The 26,167-nt window shown below is 41.0% G+C and overlaps 1 protein-coding gene across 2 annotated transcripts; it reads right to left on the bottom strand.

Annotated features, from left to right (window-relative positions):
• Nucleotides 1-17,753: 17,753 nt before the first annotated feature.
• Nucleotides 17,754-25,114, bottom strand: LOC142397564 (cysteine-rich and transmembrane domain-containing protein 1-like). 2 transcript variants are annotated; one of them, XM_075481019.1, is made up of 3 exons: nucleotides 25,040-25,114; nucleotides 21,250-21,586; nucleotides 17,754-18,765 (listed from the first exon to the last, which is right to left on the bottom strand). In XM_075481019.1, the coding sequence occupies exons 2-3, from the start codon at nucleotides 21,566-21,568 to the stop codon at nucleotides 18,662-18,664; spliced, it is 423 nt and encodes a 140-aa protein (XP_075337134.1). In that variant the 5' UTR covers nucleotides 21,569-21,586; nucleotides 25,040-25,114; the 3' UTR covers nucleotides 17,754-18,661. The 2 variants fall into 2 exon arrangements, with proteins under 2 accessions (XP_075337134.1, XP_075337133.1); XM_075481018.1 differs by having other exon boundaries at nucleotides 24,954-25,091.
• Nucleotides 25,115-26,167: the final 1,053 nt, after the last annotated feature.

Genomic DNA, 26,167 nt, shown 5'->3' with positions numbered 1-26,167 from the left:
GAGACACATGAGTAAAACAGGTCATCACTGTCTTTCAAATTGTTCCTGGCAAATGAAGGCAAAGGCAAATCCTGACATTAGGGATTTGCAAATCCTGACAGGCAGATATTAAAAAGCCTCAAAGCTGCTCCTTTTACTGGAATGCAATCATAATAAAGATAGCTGTGAGTCGGTCACATTCTTTAGATTATTTATTTATTATTTTTTAATTGAATCTAGTTTATTTCATGCAGGATCCACTGTCATAGAACAATGTGACATTGTGTCTATTTAACTTTAGGTCATTATAAACTGTAAACATACAGCCTTTTTTCTGTCCAAGAGGAAGCATATTGTTAGTCTACAGCAAACATTTTGCTGCCATCATTTTAAAAATTCACACCGTTTCACGCAAAACGTTCAGGTACAGCAGTCAGGTGAGATACACTTATTTACTTGAGGACAACTGAAGTAGCGAAGGCAATGAGTTCATTCTTACACCTCTCTTTCACCGTAGCATTGTGATACACACTACTGTTGTGGACAAGCTGCAGATGGTGCCCTGAAATGGCACTGCAAACTTATAGTGTGTTGATGGTAATATCGAGCAGTGTTTGTGTGACATTCAGGAGAGCGGCACAGCAGAGCAGCAGCCAGAGGAAAGAGGGACGGGAGCAAGTGAGATGCAGGTAATGGAAATAGAACGGACAGGATTACTAAAAAATAAAGTTATGACAATGTCATATGACTTCACAACTGTTTGGTTTAGTTAAAAAGACCCCACCTAGAATTGTTTTTGTCTTTGGGACATGAGGGCAGTTGTTCAGATAGAAAATAGGTCATTCCTAATTATCCGCAATGAGATATGGCAAGATGAAAATGATTATTATCTAATACAAAGTGGTTTAAAACTAAGATCTCAGCCTTAGGGCGTATTCACACCTACCTCGTTTGGTCCGGACCAAACGGACCAGATTTTCGTTGGTTCGGACCTTTTGGGATGGTCTGAATACAAACAACCGAACTCTGGTCCGGACCAAACAAGCGGACCGAGACCGAGCTGAAAGGTCGGACTCGGTCCGGATCAAAGGAACCCTGGTGCGGATCTTTTGGAGGTGTGAAAGCAGACCAGACCTAATCCCAGACTTTTTGCTTTTTTGTACCTCGGGAGCATCCGTCGTTTGTCTGCTGCTAGGTAACAGAACAGAGCGTCGTTCTTCTAATTACTAGACCGGCTGTGGTAAAGCTAACAAAAGACCGAAAATAATGTCGTCGTCGTTGTTGATAAATTACTTGTACAGCAGCATAGTAATTACACAGTTGTGAAAATAGCAAAACATTGAAAAAACATATAGTTTTGATTATATTAAAAGCAATAACGGCACGGAAAGGGTCCATGACTACATTCACTTTTGAACTTAGCACTTTGTGTTGCGCGTGTCAATTCTGACCAATAGCCGAACGACTTCAGGGCGCGTGGCTTTGATGACATATTTTGGTCTGTTTACTGAAATGTACAGTCTAATAATAAATAATAATAAATTTTATTTGTAGTGCCCTTTATATCAGAGATCTCAAAGGGCTTACAGGTTTAAAAATGATAAAAAGAAGGAGAAAAATAAATAAATAAAATAGAATAATAAGAGCAATGAAATAAACATCTAAGAGAGGGGACCATAACTCTTGCTAAAAAGAAATGTCTTTAGACCCCTTTTAAAACAATCGGTTGATTGTGGTGCTCTCAGGGTGTCGGGGAGGGCATTCCACAGGCGTGGGGCAGCAGCACAGAAGGCCCTATCTCCCATGGTCCTCAGTCTGGTTCTGGGTTGGTGGAGGAGGTTTAAGTGAGTGGAGCGGGAGGGACGTGAAGTTTTAAGAGGGTCCAGGAGTTCCTTCAGGCAGGGGGGGGGCATGTCCATAAAGACATTGGTGTGTGAGGAGGGATATTTTGAATTCGATCCTGGTGGCGACGGGAAGCCAGTGGAGTGAGTGGAGGATGGGGGTAATGTGCTCATGTTTACGCACTCTCATCAGGATCCTAGCTGCAGAGTTCTGGATGTATTGGAGCCTCTGCAGGTCTGAAAGCGAACCGCACCAAAATGAAAAAAAAAAAAGGTTCGGACCAAAGCAAGTGAACTATCGGACTTTCCTGGTCTGAATACGCCCTTAAAGGAGAATTCCGGCATTTTTACAAACATATCCCATCTGTTGGAGACCTAGGAAAGTTGGCCAAAGGGAAAAACACGAGAAATTTTCATGCCCGCTGTGCAAAGTTTCCCAATTGCGCTGATTTCCATGAAAGCGGGCTCTATCGGGCAAGCTTTTAACCTTTCCTGAGGCTCTTAATGTGTATCAAAATACTTTTTACCAAATTGGCCGTGGTGTCAGTAGCAATACAATTCAACCCAGGGGCTAACCATACCATTAGCTAGCACAGACATTATACATTTTGAGATTTCAAAAACAGCGCACCTACTGTACCTCTCTTAGTCATACACTATAGTATTCCAAAATTGTCTTTTTGTCCACCAAAAACGACCCTCGGGAACCGAACTACACATTGCCATGTTTGTTATTTCCTACCGAACAGCTGACTCGTTTCAACACCCATTTTCGCCGTGACGTCATGACGTGTCACATGACTGCTGGAAGGAGCGCACCTTCGCCCATTATTCAGCTGCGGGAGATGAGAACCCTCGGGATTTTATTGGAAGCACGTCCTGGACTTGAACAGTTGAGAAAATGAGAGTGTGTGCCTTTCCAAATTGCGGCAACATAATGAGGAGGTATTTGGCCTTGAGTTTTCATCGCCTTCCCGTCCGCAACCGGCAGACTTTACCTCTGAACACGGAAGCTGAGAAAGGTAGGTGCGCTGTTTTTGAAATCTCAAAATGTATAATGTCTGTGCTAGCTAATGGTATGGTTAGCCCCTGGGTTGAATTGTATTGCTACTGACACCACGGCCAATTCGGTAAAAAGTATTTTGATACACGTTAAGAGCCTCAGGAAAGGTTAAAAGCTTGCCCGATAGAGCCCGCTTTCATGGAAATCAGCGCAATTGGACAACTTTGCGCAGCGGGCATGAAAATTTCTCGCGTTTTTTCCTTTGGCCAACTTTCCTGGGTCTCCAACAGATGGGATATGTTTATAAAAATGCCGGAATTCTCCTTGAATAAAATTATGCCTTTTGGATTTGTACATTGAATAAAGTTGCTACTGCTAGCCATATCAACTTTGAAGACATTGAGTTTGAAGCTTAATTTTACTTAATTAGGGTATTACATGTTTCAAAAGTAGTAGTAGTGATAATAGCTGCTATTGTTGCAGTGCTTTAATCCTTTTTTGTGGACATTCAGGTGGTTTATCGAAAAGTCATTTTCAAATTTAAGGGGGGGGGGGGGGGGGTTGGCTGTGGGATATCAAGAGTAACTGCACTCCCACCACCAGGAAATTGTCGGTCAAAATTACGATATTTCTATCCAAACTGTAAAATAATTAAAAACTTAACATTTTCACAGTTTAAGAGCTACATCCTGTAATACATCCCTTTGTCAGGTCAGGTTTGTGTAAAAATGTGCAAGTGCTCAATAAAAGATAATTTTTTGGAATACTATCAACTTCACCCGTTTCTGTGTCTCCGCTCCGGGGTCCACGCTTTTCATCAAATCGTGACATTTTGTCTTTGATTCCTTCATTCATTTTTAACTCAGCTGCAGGGTTGGAACTTGAATTCCAAACTGCTGCATGTCAGCCCAAGTTGTTGGTCCCCCAGCTGTCTCTTTCACTCTGCTGGTGCAGACTTTTGCTTTCACCTCGTGAAACAAAGCAGTCCTAAAGATGATTTTTTTTTTTCTTCCCCTTGTTGGTGCAAACAAAATCTGTCGAGAGTTTCGCAAACTTCCGTCAGATAAGCTTTTTGTATTTTCGCATATGTTGCTGCAGGCAGATGTGTTGCAGTGGCTGGTGTGTTTAAAAACAGCAGAACAGATGCAGCCAGGCTCCAACAGCTACAGTATTTAACAACACTTTCTGCCCTTCCTTGATCTTGATCCACTGACACAACATAATGCTGCGATCCACCCGATGATTGCAAATGACAAAAAAAATTTTTTATGGCAATAGATTGTTTTAATGCAAAAGTATTATCCAAAGAGTCCAGTGTCTGGGTAGACATATCTGAGGACGGCTTAGGGAGAGCTCTAGATGGTTCAACAGGGGTAGTTTACAGAGGTAATCACTGTAAAGTGCCAAAGAACATTGCACTAGATGAGCTATATATGTACTTATTCTGCTATGGACCACTCGAAGCAGAGAGGGACTTTCCAACACTACTTATAATTGTTTGTTCAAAACATTGTTGCGTACATTGGTAGTCACTTTTTTTCTTTCTTTTTTTTAAACTAAGCTAAAAAGGGTCTGAAAAAAAGTCCGTGTTTGTACATCAACAGTGTGATCTAAGGAGGATTCCTCCATTTATCAAGGGATGGGGCTGAATCGAAGCTCAGGGCACGTAGCCAAAAGTACATTTGTTGTAAAAGTGCAACAAAAAGTGGAATAGCATGATAATCCTCCATCCAGAAGGTTGATGGTTCAATATTGCGCTTGGTCCTTGATCAAGACACAGAACCCGATATTGTCCCACATTAGTGCATATGTTCTAAATGTTGTGTGTGTGTGTGTAAAGCGCTTTGTTTGTTGGCCTAGAGTTAAATTACTACTGTTGCCATGTTACTGTTAGGTGATATATGGTCAGAAAGAGTTTGCTTCCAAAAGAAACATCAACACAAATCTGGCTATCAGGCATGTGTCTGTCTTTCCTTCTCGTGGCTTCCTGCATGTGAATTATAGAGAAAGAGGGAAAGAGTTTACAGAGGTTAGAAAAGATAAGAGAAAGGGCAAAAGAATGGAAAGAAAAGCAACTGGTGGTTTCTTTTCCGATACTGCATAAAACCCGAGATAATTCTTGGAACTATGCTGTCAAGTCTCCAACAGTGAGTTCAAGGGTAACCATGGCTGATATGATTTCCCTCAAATTACATTCCTCAGGGGAGGCACATCTCCATGGTAATGCCAGTGCAGGCAAAAGTCACCATCAGGCATCTGCGCTGCTTTTAATTATTACTGGACAAATTACTTAAGAGCTTTTAATACCACCGTCCATGTCTAAACAAGAAATTTTGCTTTACATCACATGTAAATCATCATTTAGTCAATTCATCTACATTAGAAACATGGAAGGATCGTTATGTCCGAATAGATTTAGCAGCTGATCAAGCCAATGCATAAAAAAAAAAAAACGTCAAACTAGAGGATGCATGCCTCTCCCCTTCCTTGTGCGTTTGTGTTGCCCTTTTCACACAGCACCCTTCAAGATGGGACTGATGTCTGCTTTGCACATCAACATTTTCTGTACAAAGGCAGACTGCAGGTTTGAAGTTGATTATCAGATGATAAGGCTCTGAGCCAGCAATGGAGATCATCAAAATACAGAGGCTGTCTGTGTGTGTAAGAGACATGCTGCTCTTATCTGATAAGGATACAAAGATTTAATTATTGTTTGACCAATGTTTGATGGTGTTCGTCACAATCCAAATGTCTCACAGCAAGAAGCTCAACATATTCTCCTGCCCTGTTATCTACAGAAAAGATGAACACCTGCCGGGCTTCATTTCTTTTTTTTTTTTTTTCCATTTATATTAAGTTGTGACAAACTGTGATTTGAAGTTGAAAAAAAGTGATGAAACAGGTCACCACCAATGTGGTAAAAGTGGTAATCTTTTTCATTTCTTGTTGCCTGCTGAAATGTGTCTACTGTAAACTTTGCTGGTCACGTGCTGGTAGATTAGGTCACGAGTGGTAGCTCAGCTGGCACAGTTTGTCATGGGATCATTGCTTTGCTCCGTGGTCCACTGAGGCTTGCTTACGTTTAGCAAAGCACTTCTCTTATGAGACACCTTGTGTGCACCATTCCAATTCTGTCCATGTTCATACTATAATCTGCTGTGTCACCACTTCACTCTGCCAGCCAAACGGTGCTTGTCTTGGGTATCCTTGAAGCTGTGGAAGCTATGGAAGGGGCTGCTGAATATTCATTTCTGAGTTGCACAATGAACACGTGACTTTTTTACTATGTATTTATCAATGCTGGAAAATTAGCAAAAAATACTTTGAAGACTCATAAATCTTGCACTGGTGATTCGAAGGGAAAAAAATGTCTTACGTCGACGCTAATTTAGGAAGGCATGACAATTATCAAACTGTTTTCAAGTACAGAAAATTACACATTTGAACAGGTGGCAGGAACAGAAAGCCCAAGATGACCTTAACCAAGCCAAACACAAAAATATGGAAGCAAGAATGAGATGGATCCAAACCCACAGACCATGATACTCAGCTGGTGGACAGAAAGGCACAGGCTAATGCCTTTAGGAAAGAACTCAGCTGTGAGAGTACCACTAAGCTTCAATATACGGTGCTATTCTGAAGACGGCTGGGCATTTAACCCGCTTTATGTGTTCTTAAGCAACTGACAGATCGCACTGTATCATGGTTATAGTTAATTTCCTCATAATTTTTTTTTTCCATTCCAGCTTTAACAGTACCGGGAACGATGAACTAACTGAAACATCGTTCTTAATTTCCTACAATAGCTCTCGAGCTCTTCCTGCCATCACATGCCAAAACTTTAGCTGTAAAACAAAGTCTGTTATCAGATCTGTTTCTCCTCATTGATACCAAGATTCCCTCTTATGTCAATACAGTATTAGAGTAGCTGCTAAAATAATGAGGATGTCTGCTAATAGATTCAGTTCAATTTTATTTACAAAGCGTCAAATCACTGGAGATTTCATCAAGGCACAGCAGAGAGTCCGTGTTCATATTGAAGGCCGCTGCATTTTGTTTTGCCCACAGAAATCTGTAGATTTTGGTATCAGATTAAGGCCTTGTAGTTATGACACATAGTTAAAATTAGCATCTTTCTTTTTTGTTTGTTTTTATTCTGTAACATCCATCCAACATCTGCATTAAACTATCTTATTTTTGTTTGTTCATTCTTCTTGTCAGTCCAGGAGTCCTGCTAGTAGGGTGGATCTTTATGATGCCACAAGCAGACTAATGCCCACTAATGAAGTATTTGGCATCATTTTGAGGGTTAAAGTCACAGTATTCTATCGGTTTCGACCTCAGCCCCTGTCCTTTCCTCTCCATGTTCAGTGTCAGAAAGCAGGTTGTATGTTGGGGAATGTGTTTACCTTGTTACCATGGCAATTTTTCCTGAGGAGTAAGGAGTCCCTAAAGTGGGCATTTTTGGAATCAAAGTGGGTGTTTTTCAATCATTCTTTGTTTGTGATAACTTTACTGCGTATGAAGTGGTTCTTGCAGGGAAATAAAATTGTAAAAAAAAAAAATTTACTTTCTCAAATTATATTATGTAATTATTTGTGTTTAAGGCAGACGACTTATCTGTCACAAATTTACACAATAGCAAACTGTAATACAAATGTCTGCCTTAAACCCATTTTGCAAGACATGGAAAAGCTCTGTGGATTCATCAGGGCTGAAACAGACATAAATACTCAATAAATCTCTGTTCACATAAGGGATAACAACCTGATCAGAGACTACAACTCTATAGACACTGTGTTGTGGTTCTCTTTGTCTGCAGCCAGAAATCCTTTTGCAACGTATAACTCACAATGCCAGCAGGAAGAACTCAATACAGGAAGTTGTAATATTTTGAAATACTACCTTTACTTTGTCACAAAATATAGTTTGAGATATTTCAGACATGATATCAATCTCAAAACTTCAAATATGTATGCGAGGCCACACTCACAAACAGCTTATAACCCCCGGCAGCTGTGGAGAGGTAAGGCCTTCGTTCAGTGACCTTTTTCATGTATTGACATTTTGACCAAAAAAAACAAAAGAACTCGCAAACAGTCTCAGTGTCGATAACACTGTTGATACGTTTAAAAGGGATAATTTACAGCAATGTAAAAGCTTTTTTCTTATAGGATCCAGTTTCTCCACAGCTCCCTGTGATCTAGTAGGTCTTCGTCCAAATCGTGCTTCATCCTCAGATTGACTGCCTGTGTTTTTTCTTTTTTGAATTTTTTTCTAAACAATGTTAAACAACTGTCGGTCAAATTGCTCTTGTTTTTTGTTTCAGGTATTTATTGTCCATTTTTTTATAGGAATTTTTTTTTTTAAGTATTTATGGGGATTTTTATTTAATTTTTAATTTTTTTGTCTGCTTGAAATAATTTTTTTCTCGTTCAATGAGAGACATACTGTACCTGAGAGAAGGTGACTTTTGCTTTCAGTGTTCGGTAGCTTTTTTAAAACATTATTATAGTCCACTACCAGATAAAACTGTTTCAGTTACATGAGTCTAATAATAATAATAATAATTTTATTCTAATGTTTTGTAGATGCGGCATATCATTCAAATTCTGTAGATAATAGACAGCAATTTGTGGTTAGAGGCAGGTAGGTACTAGCCTGGCTGACGCGTCCACATCTCGATGAGATGGTGGTCTGGGAACTAGGTGTGCATTTTCTCGTATTTGAGGCGTGGTTTACGAATGCCTAGAGCCGTTTATTGGGCGCTACGAATGTCTATCAAATGGCGTCTGGTTCTTCACATGCTGCTTTGCGCGCGATTCATAGCCAATTGTATCACTTATACCAGATGACGTATGTAGAGCGACAAAAGTTGGACGAGGAAGAAGAAGACGCGTTGCTCTTTTTTAAAAGTAAACTTGCGTTCTAAGCTACTTAAAACCCTTTTTAAGGCTGCATCGAACGGTAACGTTGTGTCCGCTGCCATGTTGGATTAACACTCTACAAGCTTCGGTGTCGGGCATAGACGTCGTCATCGTCTTGCTGCCCCCCCGTTCTGTGATTGGTTCCCAAACTCAGGCAAAAATAAGGGCGGTGGTTTCCAGGCTGCCTTTGATTACAAAAAATACCTTCAAAGTGCAAATAAAAGAAAAAGAAAAGGGCCCAAAAAATAATAAACAAAACAGAGTCCAATAGAGTCCAGGAATTAAGTCAAATGTCCAATTCAGTCGGTGTCCACAGTTTGTGTAAGAGTCTTTAATGTATGGTGTGATTGTCTTGTCTACCCAGGTAGTGTTTGTGTCTTATCTATAAGGTGTGTTTGATGCTCTTTCATCCAGCTGCAGGATGAGCTGCTCCGCAGTCACACCCTCCACGCGTGTACGCCGGTGGTCCCGCTCTTATGATCCTCTAGCTCGGTTCTGGCTCGCCATCGTATTTATCTCACACAAAAAAAAAAAAAAAAAACCTGCATAAAGCAGCAGTTTTATATTCATTACCAATCTCTTAATCTCTTTTGATACATGTATCTGAATTTACTGTACAGTTTTTTAAAATCTTTTAATCTCTCCGTTTTTAATCTTAAATCAACTTAAATCAATGGACTTGACCACTCACACTGACAGCGTTATACAGCCATAAAAATGAATTTTAAAACAGCCAACATACACAAAAGTATGTATTATGAAAATACAAAACTGAAAACTGTTTTTAGCTTTAAACACTGCTCAGTGCACATAAAATATGACTTAATTGAATTACCGTCCCTCAATAACTCAAATGCACGCAGCTGCACGTGTTTCAGCTTACAAAACCAGCCTGAATAGCTGTTTAGCATTGGCTAGCATTTAGCAGTAGCTCGATTTTAGCACAGACATTTTCCACTCAAAAAATACAAATGTAACCACATTCTCAACTTCAGTACACACACATATACTTCCGGTTGGTTTTTTAATATTTTTCTAGAACACATAACGAAACATACTGATGATTTATTCATGAAATGAGTGCGTAGTTAGCTATTTAAAGCTGGGCATACACTGTGCGATTTTTGGCCCGATTTAGACACGATTTTCACTCGTGCGACTATTTTGGAGATCGGGCCGAGTTTTGGCTCAATCGTGCGTCTCGCATCGTGTAGTATACATGGGGTAACGACAAACGATTAAGCCCTCCCGACCACCTCCCGATCGATCGGATGAAAATCAAACTTGTTTGAAATCCTGGTCGCTCCTCGTGAGGCTCTCGCACAGTTGAAGCAGCTGGACGAGCCGATTGACCTCATCCTGTCACACTACGCATGCGCAAACATAGGCACGGAAGAGAAAATTGTCAACAGAAGAAGAAAAAGACAACAGAACAGCATGGCAGCGACCGGCGACCGAGTCCGACGTGTCGTGCAGTGTGAGCAGCCAGATCGTATCAGACCATCGGGTCGTACAGTGTGAGAACAGGAATCGTGAGCTGTGACGTTTCAACCCTTGCGATTCACTCGTACAGTATGAGCAGCAGCTGAATCACGCGATTGAAAAAATCGCACAGTGTATGCCCAGCTTAAGGCAGCCGCTAGCATACGATGCTAAGCGCTAATGGTTGCTACTCACCGGAGATCTTTTCTTCGACAAAACACAACAACTCGGTAACGTCCGGCAGTTATACTAATTATAGAGTTATACCAATAACTCGAGACAAAATAAAGTTTGACCACTTTTTTCAAGTTATTTACATTAGCGTGCTCTGTCTCGGCTGTATGTCTTCATTGGCATCAGTGAAGGTAGGGAAAAAAAACTAGCAGGGAACAGACTCTACCGAACGCGAGCAGTCGGCAGGTTTTCAAAGTTGCGAGTCTAAAGTCGGAAAATTCGAACTGATACAACTTTCAGGTCCCTCCCCCAACCTCTAACAAGCTCCGAATCGCCCCCCAAACCCCTCCCCCTCTGTGGACAAGGTTGTGCACGTGAGTTCACACCAGTGTGAGCGCACACAAGCTGGGGCAGACTCACGCTCAGCAGCGTGTGCACAAGCTGTGATTGACAGGTAGGATTCCTCCACCCTAACTTGATTGGTTAAAAACAGCCGGGAGCGCTCGGTTTTTGCAAGCATGATTACAGGCTTCAGAGGGAGCTACAGATTTCGTTATTTTTCCTAAACAGCCTATTTAATATTCTACTTCCAGAATCCCATGACAGTTCAAGCTAATATGACAAAAAAAAAAGTTGCCGACCGCAGCTTTAAACCTGATGCATACGCACTCTGCTGTGAAATTAAGAACTACATGTAAAAAACAGAAATATTGGGGATTACACCAAGTGTATAACTAAAGGGCGTTACAGTAAGGTCACAAGATAAATTCATAATCCAATTAACTTTTTTTATACTCTCAGTATAATATGGTGGATAAATGACAGAATAAGGCCTTGTCTACTTCAAGTACGTTTTTATACAGTGTCGACCTAACATATAACAGAACATTCCATAAGCGTTTGCTAAAGGTCACTGGAACGTCCACCGCAGCACCAGATGAACTTTTCTTTATGGTCAGTGTTGAAAGTATTCTTGGCATCCAACCCATGTTCGTGTTTTGGACAGGGTTAGTTGCTGGGACGTTCACAAAACTTCTTCCTGCCTGCATGTGTTGTATTTGTAATTTTTTTTTTAAACTTTTACGGAACATCGTCTCAATGTTGTATTAAATTTGCAAGCTTTCTATCCTCTAGGAAGCATTACATTTGGCTGATATTGTCACCTTCTTGACAAGGTGTGTTATTCCTTGGTGAACACAGCACAGTGCACAGTTACAATGTTATAAATGCGTAAAAAACTTAGAAGTTTGGTCTGTCATAGCCCTTATTCAGCCATACACGATGATAAGCGAGACACAAATAGTTATTTATACTCACGTGTACGTTTGTACTCTTTGTTTGCACTTATGTACACAGAATTGTGCCTAAACTACTTGAAATACTTGGTTAGTTGTCTTGATTCTTCTTTGTCTTATCTTTTGTAAAAATGTCCATCAATTAATAAAATTTGAATGTTCCTCGCAGCATTCCACTCGAAATGTTGGGCCAATAATAACATATCAGGCTCTATAAAGGGTATGCCTATAAAAAGATATGTCTGCCCTTTGTACTCCACTTGCTTTCACACTTTGGGAGAGGTAAGCTGCCTCCTGCCTCCTGATTTGAGAGCTGCAGTGATATGCACGTTCTCTTGGATAAGCATTTTGTATATTGATTGATTTAGTTAGTTCTCTGACAGATATTTCGTCATCTGCATAGTTGTTTCCCAATCTGAACTGAAGAGAAAACCTTTTTTTTTTAGAACATATCACGCTTTCAAAACTGCTGCCGTGTTTTACCTTGTGTAAATAATCTACTTTGACCAGCAGAGAGCACTACAACTACATTGTTTGCATGTTAAGTCTTCCAGCACAGCTCCTCAAAGCAGACCTTGGTCAGTGGTAAGCAACACTTAAATATACCAATGCACTGTATATTTGCTCAAATACTATACTGAAGTACAATATAAAGGTACTTGTATGCAAATAAGTCTATAGCAAAAAATCCTCTCTGGACTGGGGTAGGAGGCTTAAAAGTAGAATGGGAGGCAGAGCCTTCAATCTTGTGGAATAAGCTGCCAGTAAATGTCCGGGAAGCAGACACCCTTTCCACTTTTAAGACCAGGCTCAACACTTTCCTTTTTGATAAAGCTTATAGTTAGGGATGGCTCAGGTGATCCTGAAACATCCCATAGCTGCTATAGGCCTAGACTGCTGGGGGGGCCTCATCTGTCACACCTTTCCTCACTTTACTCTCTTTTTCCCCTGTTCAATTTCTCAAATTACATTATGGATATGTGACATTATTGTGGTCATTAACTCGTGCCATTTATACTAATCTGTTTCTATATCGTTTCTATCGCGGATGCACTGTCCATTTACATTAAAATACTGGAATACAACTTATAGGTGGAAGGATTCAAAGACGCCGGAGCCCACGTAAGCATTCGCATACGATGCTGATTTTAGCAGTTGTAAACGGTGAAAAACGAGGATCCGCAGTGCTGAGCTCTAGCTACTCGGCTTTTATAATGAGAACCCAGCCACTGCAGCAACGCAAGCCGTACATGGAGCGCCGCTTTTGGGTTAGACCGGGAAGAAGCAGCGCATGGTGGGACAATTTCGTGGACCAAGTTGTTGTCGCCGAAGAATGGCGTGAGAACTTTCGAATGTCCAGAGCAGCCCTGATAAATCTGTTAATATAAAGCAGTTGCTCATGCTCCAGATGCAAGGGCGATCATGTGATGTGATGGCTGATTAGTCATGTGACTAGCGAATCAGCCGCTCCCCGTTTGAGTGTAAAATGTAAATAGTTTGCAAGACGCCGACACGAAGAAATGGTGAAATGAATTAATGTAAACAGAGCCTGAGTCTGGTTCTGCCAGAGGTTTCTTCCTGTTAAAAGGGAGTCGTTTCTCTCCACAGTCGCCTCAGGCACGCTCAGGACGGGAGATTGGACCGAAAACAAGCTTCAGTGCAATCTGTTGGGTTCCTTAGCTAGGAAATTGTTTTTGAATTGGCTCTATATGAACGAATTGGATTATTTTATGAATAATTATGATTACCATTAATTGAATTCCAATTGGCTTGAATTAGACTTTATTATCTAAGTGCCTTGAGATGACATTTGTTGTATTTGGCGCTATATAAATAAAAATGAATTGAATTGAATTGAATTGCATCTCATTGTACCAATACAGAATTTCTTTTCTGACTCTTTAATACTGCAGAGGAGAAGTGACTGTGCTGGAGTGAAGTGCCACAACAGTCTGTAAGGCAGCAGATAGTCTGATGTAAAAAATCAACCAAATGGGTGTTTCTAAGCAAGAGACAAGCAAACTTAAGAGTTGTCTGGTCATTTGAATACTCCGAAAATGCAGGACACTTTTTAGATCTGCAGAAGTTTTGGGCTATAATCTTCAGGTAGAAGAAAGAAGAGGAGGTGCCAGACGTTTGAAAGCACCAGCGACTCCCATGACAACGCAGCCAAATGAATGAAGCAGACCTGGAATGTTAGCGAACTGAATTTCTTTCTGTGAGATTTTACTGAAGAAGAAGAACTGGAGCCACTGACAACAGTATGTCGTCAATAAGAGGATTGAAAAGTCAAACTGTTGGGATTGTATTTGTGACACTGGCCCTGACAAGTGAAGCAGCACATGGAGCTGTCTGCATAGCTGTATCTCCCAAAGAAACTGCTTTCTCAGTAGCATGATCTTGCTTTTAAGATTAATATTACTTTATTGTCATGTCAGTCAGGTGCCTCACGAAATGACTGTCCGCATTTGACCCATCCAGGTTGGCACCTGTTGAACGCACATGCACAGGGTCACACACTCATGGAGACAGATGCCAAACACTGGAGTGGTGGGCAGCCAATCACAGCGCCCGAAGTGCTCAAGGGCACCTTGGTGGACTGCCACCCCTCTAGCTCAGTCCACCAATCTAGCGGTGAGAGTGGGAATCTACCGCCGATTGGTTATTGGATTACCCAGTCTAACCACTGAGCCACGGCCGCCCGAGTACATTAAGTGAAAATCCTGTACAGCAACTTTTACCCATGAAACTTTGAATGCTGTAACTTCCAAGGTAGCAGAGAATGACATGGACAAAGAGGATAATGGGGTTTTTGAACCACAAGGCATCAGTTTCGGTAGATGGAGGAATAGTGACCGGGTACTTTTTTTTATAAATGGTTTGCAATGGGCCCAGTGCAGTTAGAACATTTATTTGCAGTCCAATAACCTTGTCAATCCCCAGTTACCACAACACAAAGGCTTCACGGGGGGAATTGTTTACCAATAACTAAATGATGCCGTAAGAATAGTTCTCAATGAAGAAGCGATTGAGACGGTCCAGCCCAGTGGTATTAAAGAGAAGTGTGGAGACGTTGGGGGAGTTTAGCGCAGTGCACTGGGTTGTGGGAGACCTTTATTATAGAAGCCACCTCTGGAGACATAATTAGAATACCAATTAATAGATACGACATGGAAGAGAAGCTGGAAAACATTGTTTAGGTCACGGTCCTTGGCTACAACACGGTTAAATACTTTCCTGTAGTGCTACCCATTCCTTCCTCTCATATCATCTGGGAGTTAAAGTCAATGAGGACCTGGTTTTTCGACATTTTAAGGAACTGTTCCCTCCTAAGAAAAAGCTAGTAGTGACGGACTTCAAAACTATCTCTGCAACAGAGTGATGGTTAGATTTCCTTCAGGCCCATGATGTCAAAATTCTTGTTACCAAGGCAGAAGTTGGGGAAGCTTTACTTGACATGGAACATAAAGGATTGGAGCGTGTGTAGAAAGTGTTGGAGCAGCGAGCTCAGAGAGCTGAAATTGTCCCTGGGAGGATTGGATGAAGTCCTTTACAAACTCACTTTTAATCTCAGGAAAATTGTAGCCGTGCTACTTGTACAACAAGAGAGAAAATCTGACTCTTGATTTCCTCGAGAAGTTCAGAAGGAGCTATACTAAACTTTGACTGAGGACACTTCTAAGTGATTGTTGATTATTTGATCAAATGTTTTGAAAAAAAAAATCCTGCACGTTGTAGATAAGTCAAGAATTTATTCAATCCAAAAGAAACACTTCAATGTCCTTTTATCTCATTTTAAGATTTATTCATAACCTTTTTTCTTGTCCTTTAGTCAGATTTGTGTCCAGGTTCTGAATGAAACGTTGCGTTTCAGGCTGTCTGGAAACCAAAAGGTTTCCTCTTTCCTCGCTGATGTGACGTCTTGGAACAGATTATGTGATGCAATCACTGGCAATTTCAAGGCATCATTTCATTTTTTTTCATGCCATGGATATTTGAAGCTTTTATCTAAATGCGGTGCTTAAGAATGATACTTTCTGCTTCAAGACAACCACAGTGGAAGGCTCCAATTTCACCTTCATTCAATTCAAGTACAAACCTTTGTAAAGATTATGGAATCACCAAGCTTTCTTTATTATGTTCCAGCTTTGTAAGACATGCCTAAAAAAATGTAATAAATTGCTTTTTTTTCCTTTTCAGATAAAGTAGAGAAACTACTTCAGAAAAGAGTTACTGCCTTTCTAACGCCTCCTCGAGCCTGAAAGACAGCCTGAATTCTTTGAGGACTTCAGTAATTAAAAAGCGACATTCTTCATCCATCAGGTCCCAGCTTTTTTATGAAGCAGTTGAGAGATCAGGTTTGCAGGATGGATCCTTGTTATGTACCTTTTTTTTTTTTTATCTTGATCTATTTATTTATTTCCATTTTCCTCGTCGCGTTGCAATCAGGTTGAGATTGAGGTTGTTTGCTGGCCATTTATATTTTGCCAATAAGTCCTCTCCTGGAGAAAAAGTTTGTAAACTTTTTTTTACCAGAGGGCAAGACATTAATATGTGTGCATACTGGTCTTATATCTGATCACTCTTCATAGCTTCTACATGTTTATGAGGCCAGATTTAAATCAGTTTGCAAAGGTGTGGGTGATGGAAATGATATAGTGCTCAGTGACGGGTAGAAATGCACATTAAGTGAAAGGTGCAGAATACATATGCACCGGCTGCTTTGTTTTTCCCTCAACTTTGGAACATGGGTAACAAATGGCCAAGCACATCCAAACTAACTAAGCACCTAACGTGTTTAATAAAGATAAATGACCTAAAGATCATGACCTCACTGAATGCTGCAGACTTAGTATCTTTGACAATTGGCTTCCGTGATTTGGACTGTATTTTTGGCCACTCTTCTGCCAGAAAAGGTCAAACCACATTAGTTCATCCTTTATGCCAAAGCCCCTCTGCCACCCTTCTTTTTTTGGGGGCTTTTTTTTTATGCCTTTATTATAGGACAGTGAAGAGAGACAGGAAGCAAGGGGCAGAGAGAGGGGAATAACACGCAGCAAAGGGCCGTCCGATGTGGGATTCGAACCGGGGCCAACTGCACGAGGACTAATAGCCTCTGTACATGGGGTGTCTGCTGTACCCACTATGCCACAGAACGCCCCTCTGCCACCCTTCTACTGATCCAAACACGCCCCGTTTCCTTTACTTCACTCACAAACCTGAAAATCTGTTTTCAGGCATTTCTTACTCCAATCTCGAAGCTTCAGTCTCTCCTACTAATTCGCATCAGAATGCTCACTGCAGTGTTTTTGATCAGCTAAAGGCTTTTTAAACAATTAGTCAATCTTTGACTGACACATACACTGACTGGCTATTCTGCATCTCTCTGAGAGAGGGCGCCCAGCACCTCTGTTTTTTATTGTTCCTAGTGCTTCCAATGTAGCATTTTCTGAGCATTTTTGGAGACAGACAGTACTTTAAAATCGGCACCAATAAAGTACTATACTTTTTGTCCAGCAGCTCTTATTTTCAGTTGGGATCAAAAGTCCTTCCCAGGACATTAAGCTAAAATAAAACAATGTGTCTCTTAATTGTTCCCTGCTTGGTATCAAGCATTGAATGTTTTCCTCGGTGTTGGTATCGAGTGTGAAATTTACATATCATTTCATGTGCTTTTGAAAGGTGGGAGGAAGCCAGAGTGTTTGGAAAGAACCCACAAGTGCAAGCTCCAGGTGAGAGGCAAACCGGGCACCTTATCGCTGTGAGGCGACAGCCAAACCACCACCTCAACAAAAGCCCAACAAGCACACGATGAATTAATAATGACTGTCGCAGGTTTCACAAACTGCTGGGAGATAGGGCTGACGCGTTAACGTGTTATTGCATTGGGCAGGCAGACATGTTACAAAGTCCTGCACTAAGCAGCTGTAAAAAAGAATAATGATTGAACAGATGCAGCCGGGCTCCAACAGCCACAGTATTGATTATAGTCTCTGCCCTCCCTTGATCTGGCATAATGCTGCTATCCTCTCAATAATTGGAAATCACAAGGTTTTCATTATGGCAATAAATTATTTTAATGCAAGACTCTCATCCAAGGCAAAAAAAAGGCGTTGAACAGACAATATGGTTTCTTCAGTTAGGCAATCACAATCTTTTTATTTCCTCAGTTTCGTTTCCAAGGTACGTCATAGAAATAATATTAGAATAGTTTATCAGTTTATCGGTGTAAGAAAGGAAACATTGCAGCCATCAAATGTCAACAGTAATTAAACCTAAATTAACGTGTTTAAAAATCCATTTAATTTATTTTCACAAGATTTCATCCAATGACAAACGTCTGCAAAAAACAAAAAAAAAATTGTGTGAAAATGTAAGTGATACATTTCAAACATCAGGTTCTTAAGATTACCCCAAGGCTCAAGCAGCCCGGGTCTTGGCGAACTTCGGGAACAGAGCCCAGAATAAGGAAGAATAAAGTCCTTGGGCATTGAAGATGACATAGCTGAAGAGGGCTGAGGGAGGGCTCAAGACGGTTCAACAGGCAGGCAGGAGTAGTTTACAGAGGTAATCATTGTAAAGTGCCAAAGAGCATCACACTAGATGAGCCTGAGATCCACGTATACTGTATGTACTATATGAATATTGTGTATCTACCTTTGTGTGTCTGCATCTGCACTTGCTGTCTGTCGGTGTGCAACTTGGAAAACAGCCTGAGATTCAGGTTATGCTCAGTTACAAGCAGCTACAGTGTAACTCCTGGACAGGTCTGTCAGTCGGCGCTGAGGGCTTCACATCAAGGGTAGAGTAAGTAGAATCAAGACTTATTTATCGAGCAGTGCAAGACTAACAGAGGTAAGGGGGGGGGGGGAGCTGTAAGGTGGTGTGAGGTTTAAGGGTGATGGGGTTCAAGGCATAAAGCTGGGGAGGCAAGAGAATAATAGGGGTGAACAAATAGCGTTATGTCAGCATGTCCCAAAGGCAGCAGCAACATAAAGCTGTCCAGCAGGCTGTCAGGCACGTGTCTCCTGTGTCATCCCTCCTCCTGTCTTCCACCACATACACTGTAGAGTAGGAGAGAGGAAAAGAGTGTGGAAAGGTTAGAAGGATGGCAGATCGGGCAAAAGGATGGAGAAAGCAGTTATTTTCCAAGAAAGTGTTTAAGAGCAGAGACAACTCTTAGAATTACACTGCCAAGTCTCCAACAGTGAGTTCAAAGGTAACCATGGCTGATATGATTTCCCTCTAAATATGTTTCTCATTGGAAGTACATCTCCATGGTAATGTCATAGCAGCCGAGAGCCACGGACAGACATCAGCACGGCTCGTAACCATTACCAGGCAGGTAAAATGGCAGCTTTCAACATTGTCTACAGTACATTCATGCATTTTGTTTGCTTCACTTGGATCACAGAGGCTTTAATTCTCCTTTTTCTTCCAGTGTCTGTAAATTAGAAACATGAAAGGGCTCTGTTACACATACATTAACAGCTGTTCAAGCCAAAAGACAAAAACAAGTCAAACAAGAGGCCTGGATGAGTGCAGCGCCCCTTTCTTCATCCGATTAATCATTTATGTGGAGGCAAACACTCATCCAGCTTTTAACAGTCAAGCTGCTTAGGTGACTTGCTACAGCTCGAATGGTAAAGTGAAGCTAGCTAACCGCTCACCAGTCAGCGTTCTGATAAAGATCCAAAGAGTTGACGAATGTTTGGCCCACGTTGGATCACATTAGTCTCCATTGAAATGTCTCACAGCGAAAAGCTCAACAGAAAAAAAAACAACACTTTACTTTGATTAGACGGAAGACGCACGTCTTAAGTTAATTACAAGAGCAGTAGCACCTCAATGCCTTCTATAATTAAATAAAAAGGTATTAACTATGTTCTCTACAATCAAGAGCTGTTCTGAGCTCGTTGCATATTCAGTTTGAATATTTCACTATGCTCCTTAAGTTTCACAGCTTGTCTGACAGTTTAGTGGATGCTCAGTGGGAGGTGCTACTGAATTAACACGAACGCACCTTTCGTCTTCAATCCAGCTCAACTTCACACTTGTGAATTCTTAATTACTTGCTCTCTTCACTAAAAGTTGGAACATTTTACAGCGCATAAGCTAAAACAATGAACCGAAAAGTAAGCGACAAAACTATGAATAACATCTACTTAACAACCCAACAGATGTTGAAGACGGATGCAAGATATTTTTATTCCATTTATGAAAGCCTCTTTTTTTTGGAGATTTAAGCAGTTGAATAGATTCATTGTTTTCATTATTGAAAATGGACCAACAGAAAGCTTTGACAAATTAGTAGAACCTGCAAAGTGTTGGTCAAATAACCACTATAGACTACAGTGTTACAGTGCTACCTGTTTTACAGTAACGAGGAGGGAAATATATGTTGATTTTTTTTTTTTTTTTTTTTTTTTAATGCAGGCAAACCTGCTAAGATCGTGAAACATTCCAAGAAAACAGGCTTGTTTTTCTCTGTCATGAACTCACTGGTAAACTGGTTTAGTAAAACCTTAAAAATATATATGGAGGCCACTGACAACCCCCCCCCCCCTCGCATTTTGTAAGTTGGACAACAATTTGTGGGAAATAGCAAATGATTAAGGAGTTACCAATGTAGTTCAACATGTCCTCATTACCTCAAAGCACTGTGCATGCAAAGAAGCTAAATTTAACGTGTCTACATGGGTGTCATGTTTCACACCGCTGCAGATCAAAGCTGAAACTGATAACTACAAAATTACATCACAGCCATCTGATCTACGAATGAATCCCAAATATACAGTTTCTGTTTTTAAGGACAAAAGCCAGATCTTGCTGGGTGGAAGATTATGTCATTTTATACAGTAGCTCAACTAAGGCTACGGCTACACGAAAACGAAACAAGGGTTTTTTTTTAAAAACGGGCACGAAAATGATTGCGACCACACAGGGAAGCTTCTGTGTCCATATGGAAACGCGACGCTTGCTGAAAACGATGCAGTACACACAAAACACATCTAGGTGCGCTGTAAGCCACCCCCACCGGTTACACCAGAACAATAGAAGAAGCAATGCGCATGCGTGTACGCCCCTACTTCTACCAGCGCGAAGCTCACGTTGTTCCTTCAACAACGCCGCTGTAGTTAGCAGTGTCTGCAGCAGTGCTGCTATCAATGTTGTGGGGTCCATGATGATCGCTGTCTGTCCTTGTTGTGTTGTCTGCTTCTTCCGGATTTTGAATAGAAGCCGCTTTTTGTTCTGGTCACTGACGTATGTGTATACGTCACTGGCGTTGGCCATGTGGCTGTGACGCAGATGTAAACAAATCCGTTTTGGCTGTAACAATGGAAACGAAACGACGCCGTTCTCAGATCTTCCCACTCCGGAACTCGTTTTCCAAAACTATCATTTTGGGGTAGTGGGAACGCCGGCTCCGTGTGGCCGCGACAGCCAAACGATAAGCAAAAGTATCGTTAACAGTGAAAAACGTTTTCGTGTAGCCGTGGCCTAATACAGCAAATATTCCCACCATAATCTTCTGTGTCACCACTCACCTGTGTTTTTGGGAGCCTCCCCATACATAGGCCCAGGAGGGGGTCCACCCTGCCAGCCAAACTGCGGTTGTCCAGGGTATCCCTGATAAGGAGGTTGTCCTGGGCCAGGATAAGGACCTTCAGGGCCCATTGGTCCAGCGGGGTAGTTGGGGTAAGATGGATTAGGCTGCTCCATGTTCACGGGGTAGCCCTGCGGAGGATAACCCTGAGGTGGGTAGCCCTGGGGAGGTGGGTAGCCCTGGGGAGGTGGGCCCTGGGCTGGGTAGCCTGGAGCAGTTGGACCACTGCCTGGGTATGGAGGGGGCTGCTCAAAATTCATCTTTGGGTTCAAAAGTCACTTTAAATAAAGAAAGACAGGAATTATGGTAAAATGGGGCATGTATCTACTCTTGTCAAAAAAGATCCACACTTCGTACTGATGTCCACAATCACGTTTATTGTCTCTTTGAAATTTTGGAACACCGTGAAAACTAGAAACAAATAAAGTTTTTCAATATTCACATAACCTTACATTTCAACAATATCAATTATTTCCTCTATACTAGATTTGAAGTGTTCAACAAAGTTAAACAGAATAATTTTTACCGTGTATTTTCTCTCTTTTTTTGTTCGCGCTTACAACTTCCGGTTCCTGTCACTCACGTCAGAAGCGATTGTTCATAAACATTTTTTAAGATAAACATTTTTAAACCAAACTTGGCAGGAGAACTGAATTTCAGTGCAGGAAGTTCATTATAAAAGGCATATAAATAAAACGAAAACCAATCAGCAATAAAACGCAACGACCGCATATGCTGACTTCCGGTGTTGTCATGGCAACCTATACAGCAGCATTAAGAGCATCAGCTACAGGAAACACTGAAGACGCATGGATTTATGACTTTATATTTATGCATGTAAGCACTATTGTTCAACATGAAAAGAACACTTCATACTGTAGTCAGTCAAATTGTACATACTGGTAATTGGTACAATTGTTTTCCTGCTTTTCTGTAGAAATGCTGTAAAAAATAATTGATTTCAAACAGAAACATAACCAAGGCATAAATGTTTAGGAGAGACCTGTTTACATCCAGACCTGAATGCGACTGCAAATAATGTCATTAAACTTTTCTCTGTAAGAAGGTTAGGTAACCTCTGGAGTGACATTAATTAATGAATTCCCCTGAGCCCAGATTAGACATAACCCCGCTTTCAGGAAAACTGTTTCCCAAGGCAGCAAAATACACATTTCATTGTTGACTACTTTAGTCCGTGCACCCGTCTCCTACAATTTTATGCCCCGACAGAATCACATGAAAAGCTGGAGTCACGCGGTAAAGAAAAGCACAGCCCATTATTTCCATGTTGGCAGAAGGTGTCTCGTGATTCAATGGTCAGTCACAGACCGACAGGAGATGAGCACCATTATTTTTACTGTCCGGACACAGACTTTACAAATCGTCAGCTTCTCGGTGTGCAAGATGAGGTTGGAGAAATGAACCGTAGGGAAGGGAAGAAGGAGATCATTGTGACCGTGCAAGCCTGTGCTGGTTGTAATCTCACACTTCATTTTCCCCATTCGTTCACACACCAATGTGAGAGGTCATACCAGATCACACATTCATGCTGCGAGTGGTTTCAGAGACTTAACAAGGGACGGAGAATTCAAGAGACCACTTCCAGGTACTGTTTTGATGCATGTTCAACTCAAGACCTTCTGAGAGGGAAAAACATTCCCAACCAACCACCAAAGGCTTGCAATGAGGTAGATCTGGGCCCACCATGCTTGGCTTCACTTCATTTGCACATGTAGAGCAGCAACAACAATGGAAAAAGAGCAAGACAAAGAGATGCAACTCCACACACCCTCACATGGTTTCACATGGTCGGTTCATATATACACCGTAAACAATCCTTTCTGCTCACCCTCTCCAACAACAACCAATTCTCAAAGGCAACGCCTTCACTTTAACTGCAACCTGAGCTATGTAAAGAGTTTTATCTCTGCTAGTTAAAACTAAAGCACATGCTGATATGATGTCAGTTTTAATTATCCTTTATCCATACTTATCAGTTTTGGAAAAACTCACGCAAATAAAAGCATTAATGTTACCCTTGAGAAACAAGATAACACTTGTCACAGCTCAGATTTATCAGTACTGGCAGAGTGTGAGCGTTGAACACACCAAAGGGGAAAGGGAGAAAACTCAGATGTACCACTATGCTTCTGTCTGCGGTGCTTTTCAAAATATGGCTGGATATTACTTTGTTAATTAAGTCACTGACCGATGACAAAGCCTCTGTAACTAGCCTCTGTAACTAGCTTCTGTTAATAATACCAGGACCAAAGACCAAACCTACCTAAATGCCTTCAATTGAACCTGAGCTCTTCCTGCTATCACATGCCAGAATGCCTACTGTTAGAAAGCTCTCCTCGATCGATTTCTCCCCCATTGACAGCTAGGTTCCCTCTTTTGTGAATACAATAAGAGACGAGCAGATCAAGTTGAGAGGGGGTTTCTCTCTGAGGAACCTTTCAAATGATGCGGGTTAGTACGTAAGCTTGCTCAGTGTGCACCTGCCTCCTTTGTGTTCTTACCAGTATGTCCATTTGCATGCATGTCATTAGTTCTTCCACTGTGAACAGCACGGGCAACAGGGTGAGCTTAGAGCAATGTTTTCACAACACCATCGCGTTGATGATATCACACAGAAACAAAAGACACACACACACACAGAAATTCCAACTCAAATCTCTTGAGTCTATTAAATCACTGTGAACCTAATCACATTGTTTTTCCTGACAAAAAAAGTAAACAGGCACAGTCAATTCTCTTAGAAAGCTGTTATCAGAATGACAGCATCAAAAGTTTATGATCATGATAAAAAAAAAAAAAAAAAAACACTAAAGTGGGTGAACACCACATCAAAACAACAACTATGTAGAATGTAGACTAACAAAGCTCCAATCTAAATAGAAGCTTGGCTGTTTTAAACAGAAAAATGACTTTTAACAACACAAGTTTTTCAAATTGAATGTCCTGTTTATAAAATGCCATGGGGAATCACTTCATAGGATACTGGTGGTAATGTAAATGCAATACCATGATACGTAGGCATGCAGTACATTTAAATAGGGACTACAGAACTCAACCATATAATGGTAACTTTAAAGTAATATCACCGCCAGAACCAAATGAAATCTTGAAATTACTCCATAACAGACTTGGCATGCTGAGCAGTCCATAAGACAAAACACCTCTAGAGACACTGAGGCTGGCTGTATATAACAAATACCCCTTTGGGCCTCATTAGAAAGAATAAGAACCAATGTATCTCGCACAAACACCAGCTCGAGGCATACAATAACAACACAACTGATACAGCAATTAATAGTAACAGTTATCCACATCAATTCGTGTGAATCAAGCTAACATCAGTTTATTACTGGCTCAATATTTTCACATTAGCTTTTGTTATTATTAGTAGCCAATTTATACTCGTGTTTATAACTGCATTTTTCCAGTGGGCTTCCTAATTAGGTTAAGCTATCAATATGATATATAATTACCGTATAACCACGGACAGAAGGCCAAAAGACGAGGCACCTGCAGGCCATAACCCAACCCATCGTTGTTCAGTTTCCTAAACCCGTAAGTTCCAAATGACTAGGCTGATAAGGATATAAATAGAGAGGTTAACGGAGGAATTGAACCCCTTACCTTAAAACAGACAGTATTCAAACGCGTTTCAGTCTCCTATCAAGAAACTCCGTGTCTTCACAGTTTTTCCACTATTTTTTTCTTACCGCAACGGGCGACTCTCTCCAGAAGTGCAGTGCGTATCACGTTAGCTGGACGTGACGTATTATGAGGGGTTGAGCACGGGGAGCGCCCGCACGCAACAAAGGACGGGATTGGCTGCTTATACATCCGTTAGTGTCAGCGTCCAATCATAAGCTAGAGCGATGACCAAAGGGAAAAAACTATGACTCCTGATCATTTGACTTGTTAAAAGATTAAACAGGCCAACATCATCAAGTCAGTGACGAAATGTGCAGAAGAAAAGAGAATAGCTAAGATGAGTGACTAATAAATGTTAATCATTGACAATTAGCAGCCGAATTGCTTTTATTCATGTAAGTTTGAGTGTTATGTTGGCAATTTGTGACTTTCTAATTGCTATCAAAGGCATAGCAAATATTAACTTTTAATTTCTGCTTTTTTGTTTAGCTTCATCATTTGCCTTTTTATTCACGATATAACAAACAGCTTTTTATAGGGAAGGTGCAATACTGTTGTTTTCCCAGCAGATGTCAGACTACACCCAGTCTAATCTCTGAATTATGTGCTTTGTCTTCAACTGAACAGGCAATGAATTGTGTTTTATACTTAAAATGTTCCCCAACATCTGCATCCCATTTTTCTTCTGTTGTTTAACTTTCAACAGAATATGCTTATGGATGCTGGACTATTTTATGTTTATATGTAAAGTGTAACTTTATGATACAACTATCAAACACACTTGCCCAAGTTTGACAGTTTGACAATATATTTTTTTTGGTTAAAGGTCACAATACTGTGTCTGTGTTATTCTAAGATGTTCTGTTTACAGTGGGGCAGCCTATTTCACAGTCACTCCTCCTAGTTCCTTATATAACGAGAAAAAGTTCTAGCTGGGCCTTTATGGGCATCTTGAGCTTTAATTCAGCGTCAGCGTCTGACCTGTTTTTAGTTGGGACACAGAGTGAAGTGCACATGCACATACTTGCAATCACACACTCATATACAGTATTCGCTCGTATGGGTTGATGTGCATAGCACCTAAGAAGAAGTTCTTGCATAACGCAGAGCAAATAAGTCATAGCATGCAAACTTCCTGCTATCACAATGGTAGCTAAGAACACATTTTATGAGCGAAATGCGCCCTTGACAAG

Source organism: Odontesthes bonariensis, chromosome 13 (genome assembly GCF_027942865.1).
Source record: "Odontesthes bonariensis isolate fOdoBon6 chromosome 13, fOdoBon6.hap1, whole genome shotgun sequence".
Classification (NCBI taxonomy): Eukaryota; Metazoa; Chordata; class Actinopteri; order Atheriniformes; family Atherinopsidae; genus Odontesthes; species Odontesthes bonariensis.
Note: the sequence above shows the minus strand (reverse complement) of the source record. Positions and strands in the feature narration are given on the sequence as shown.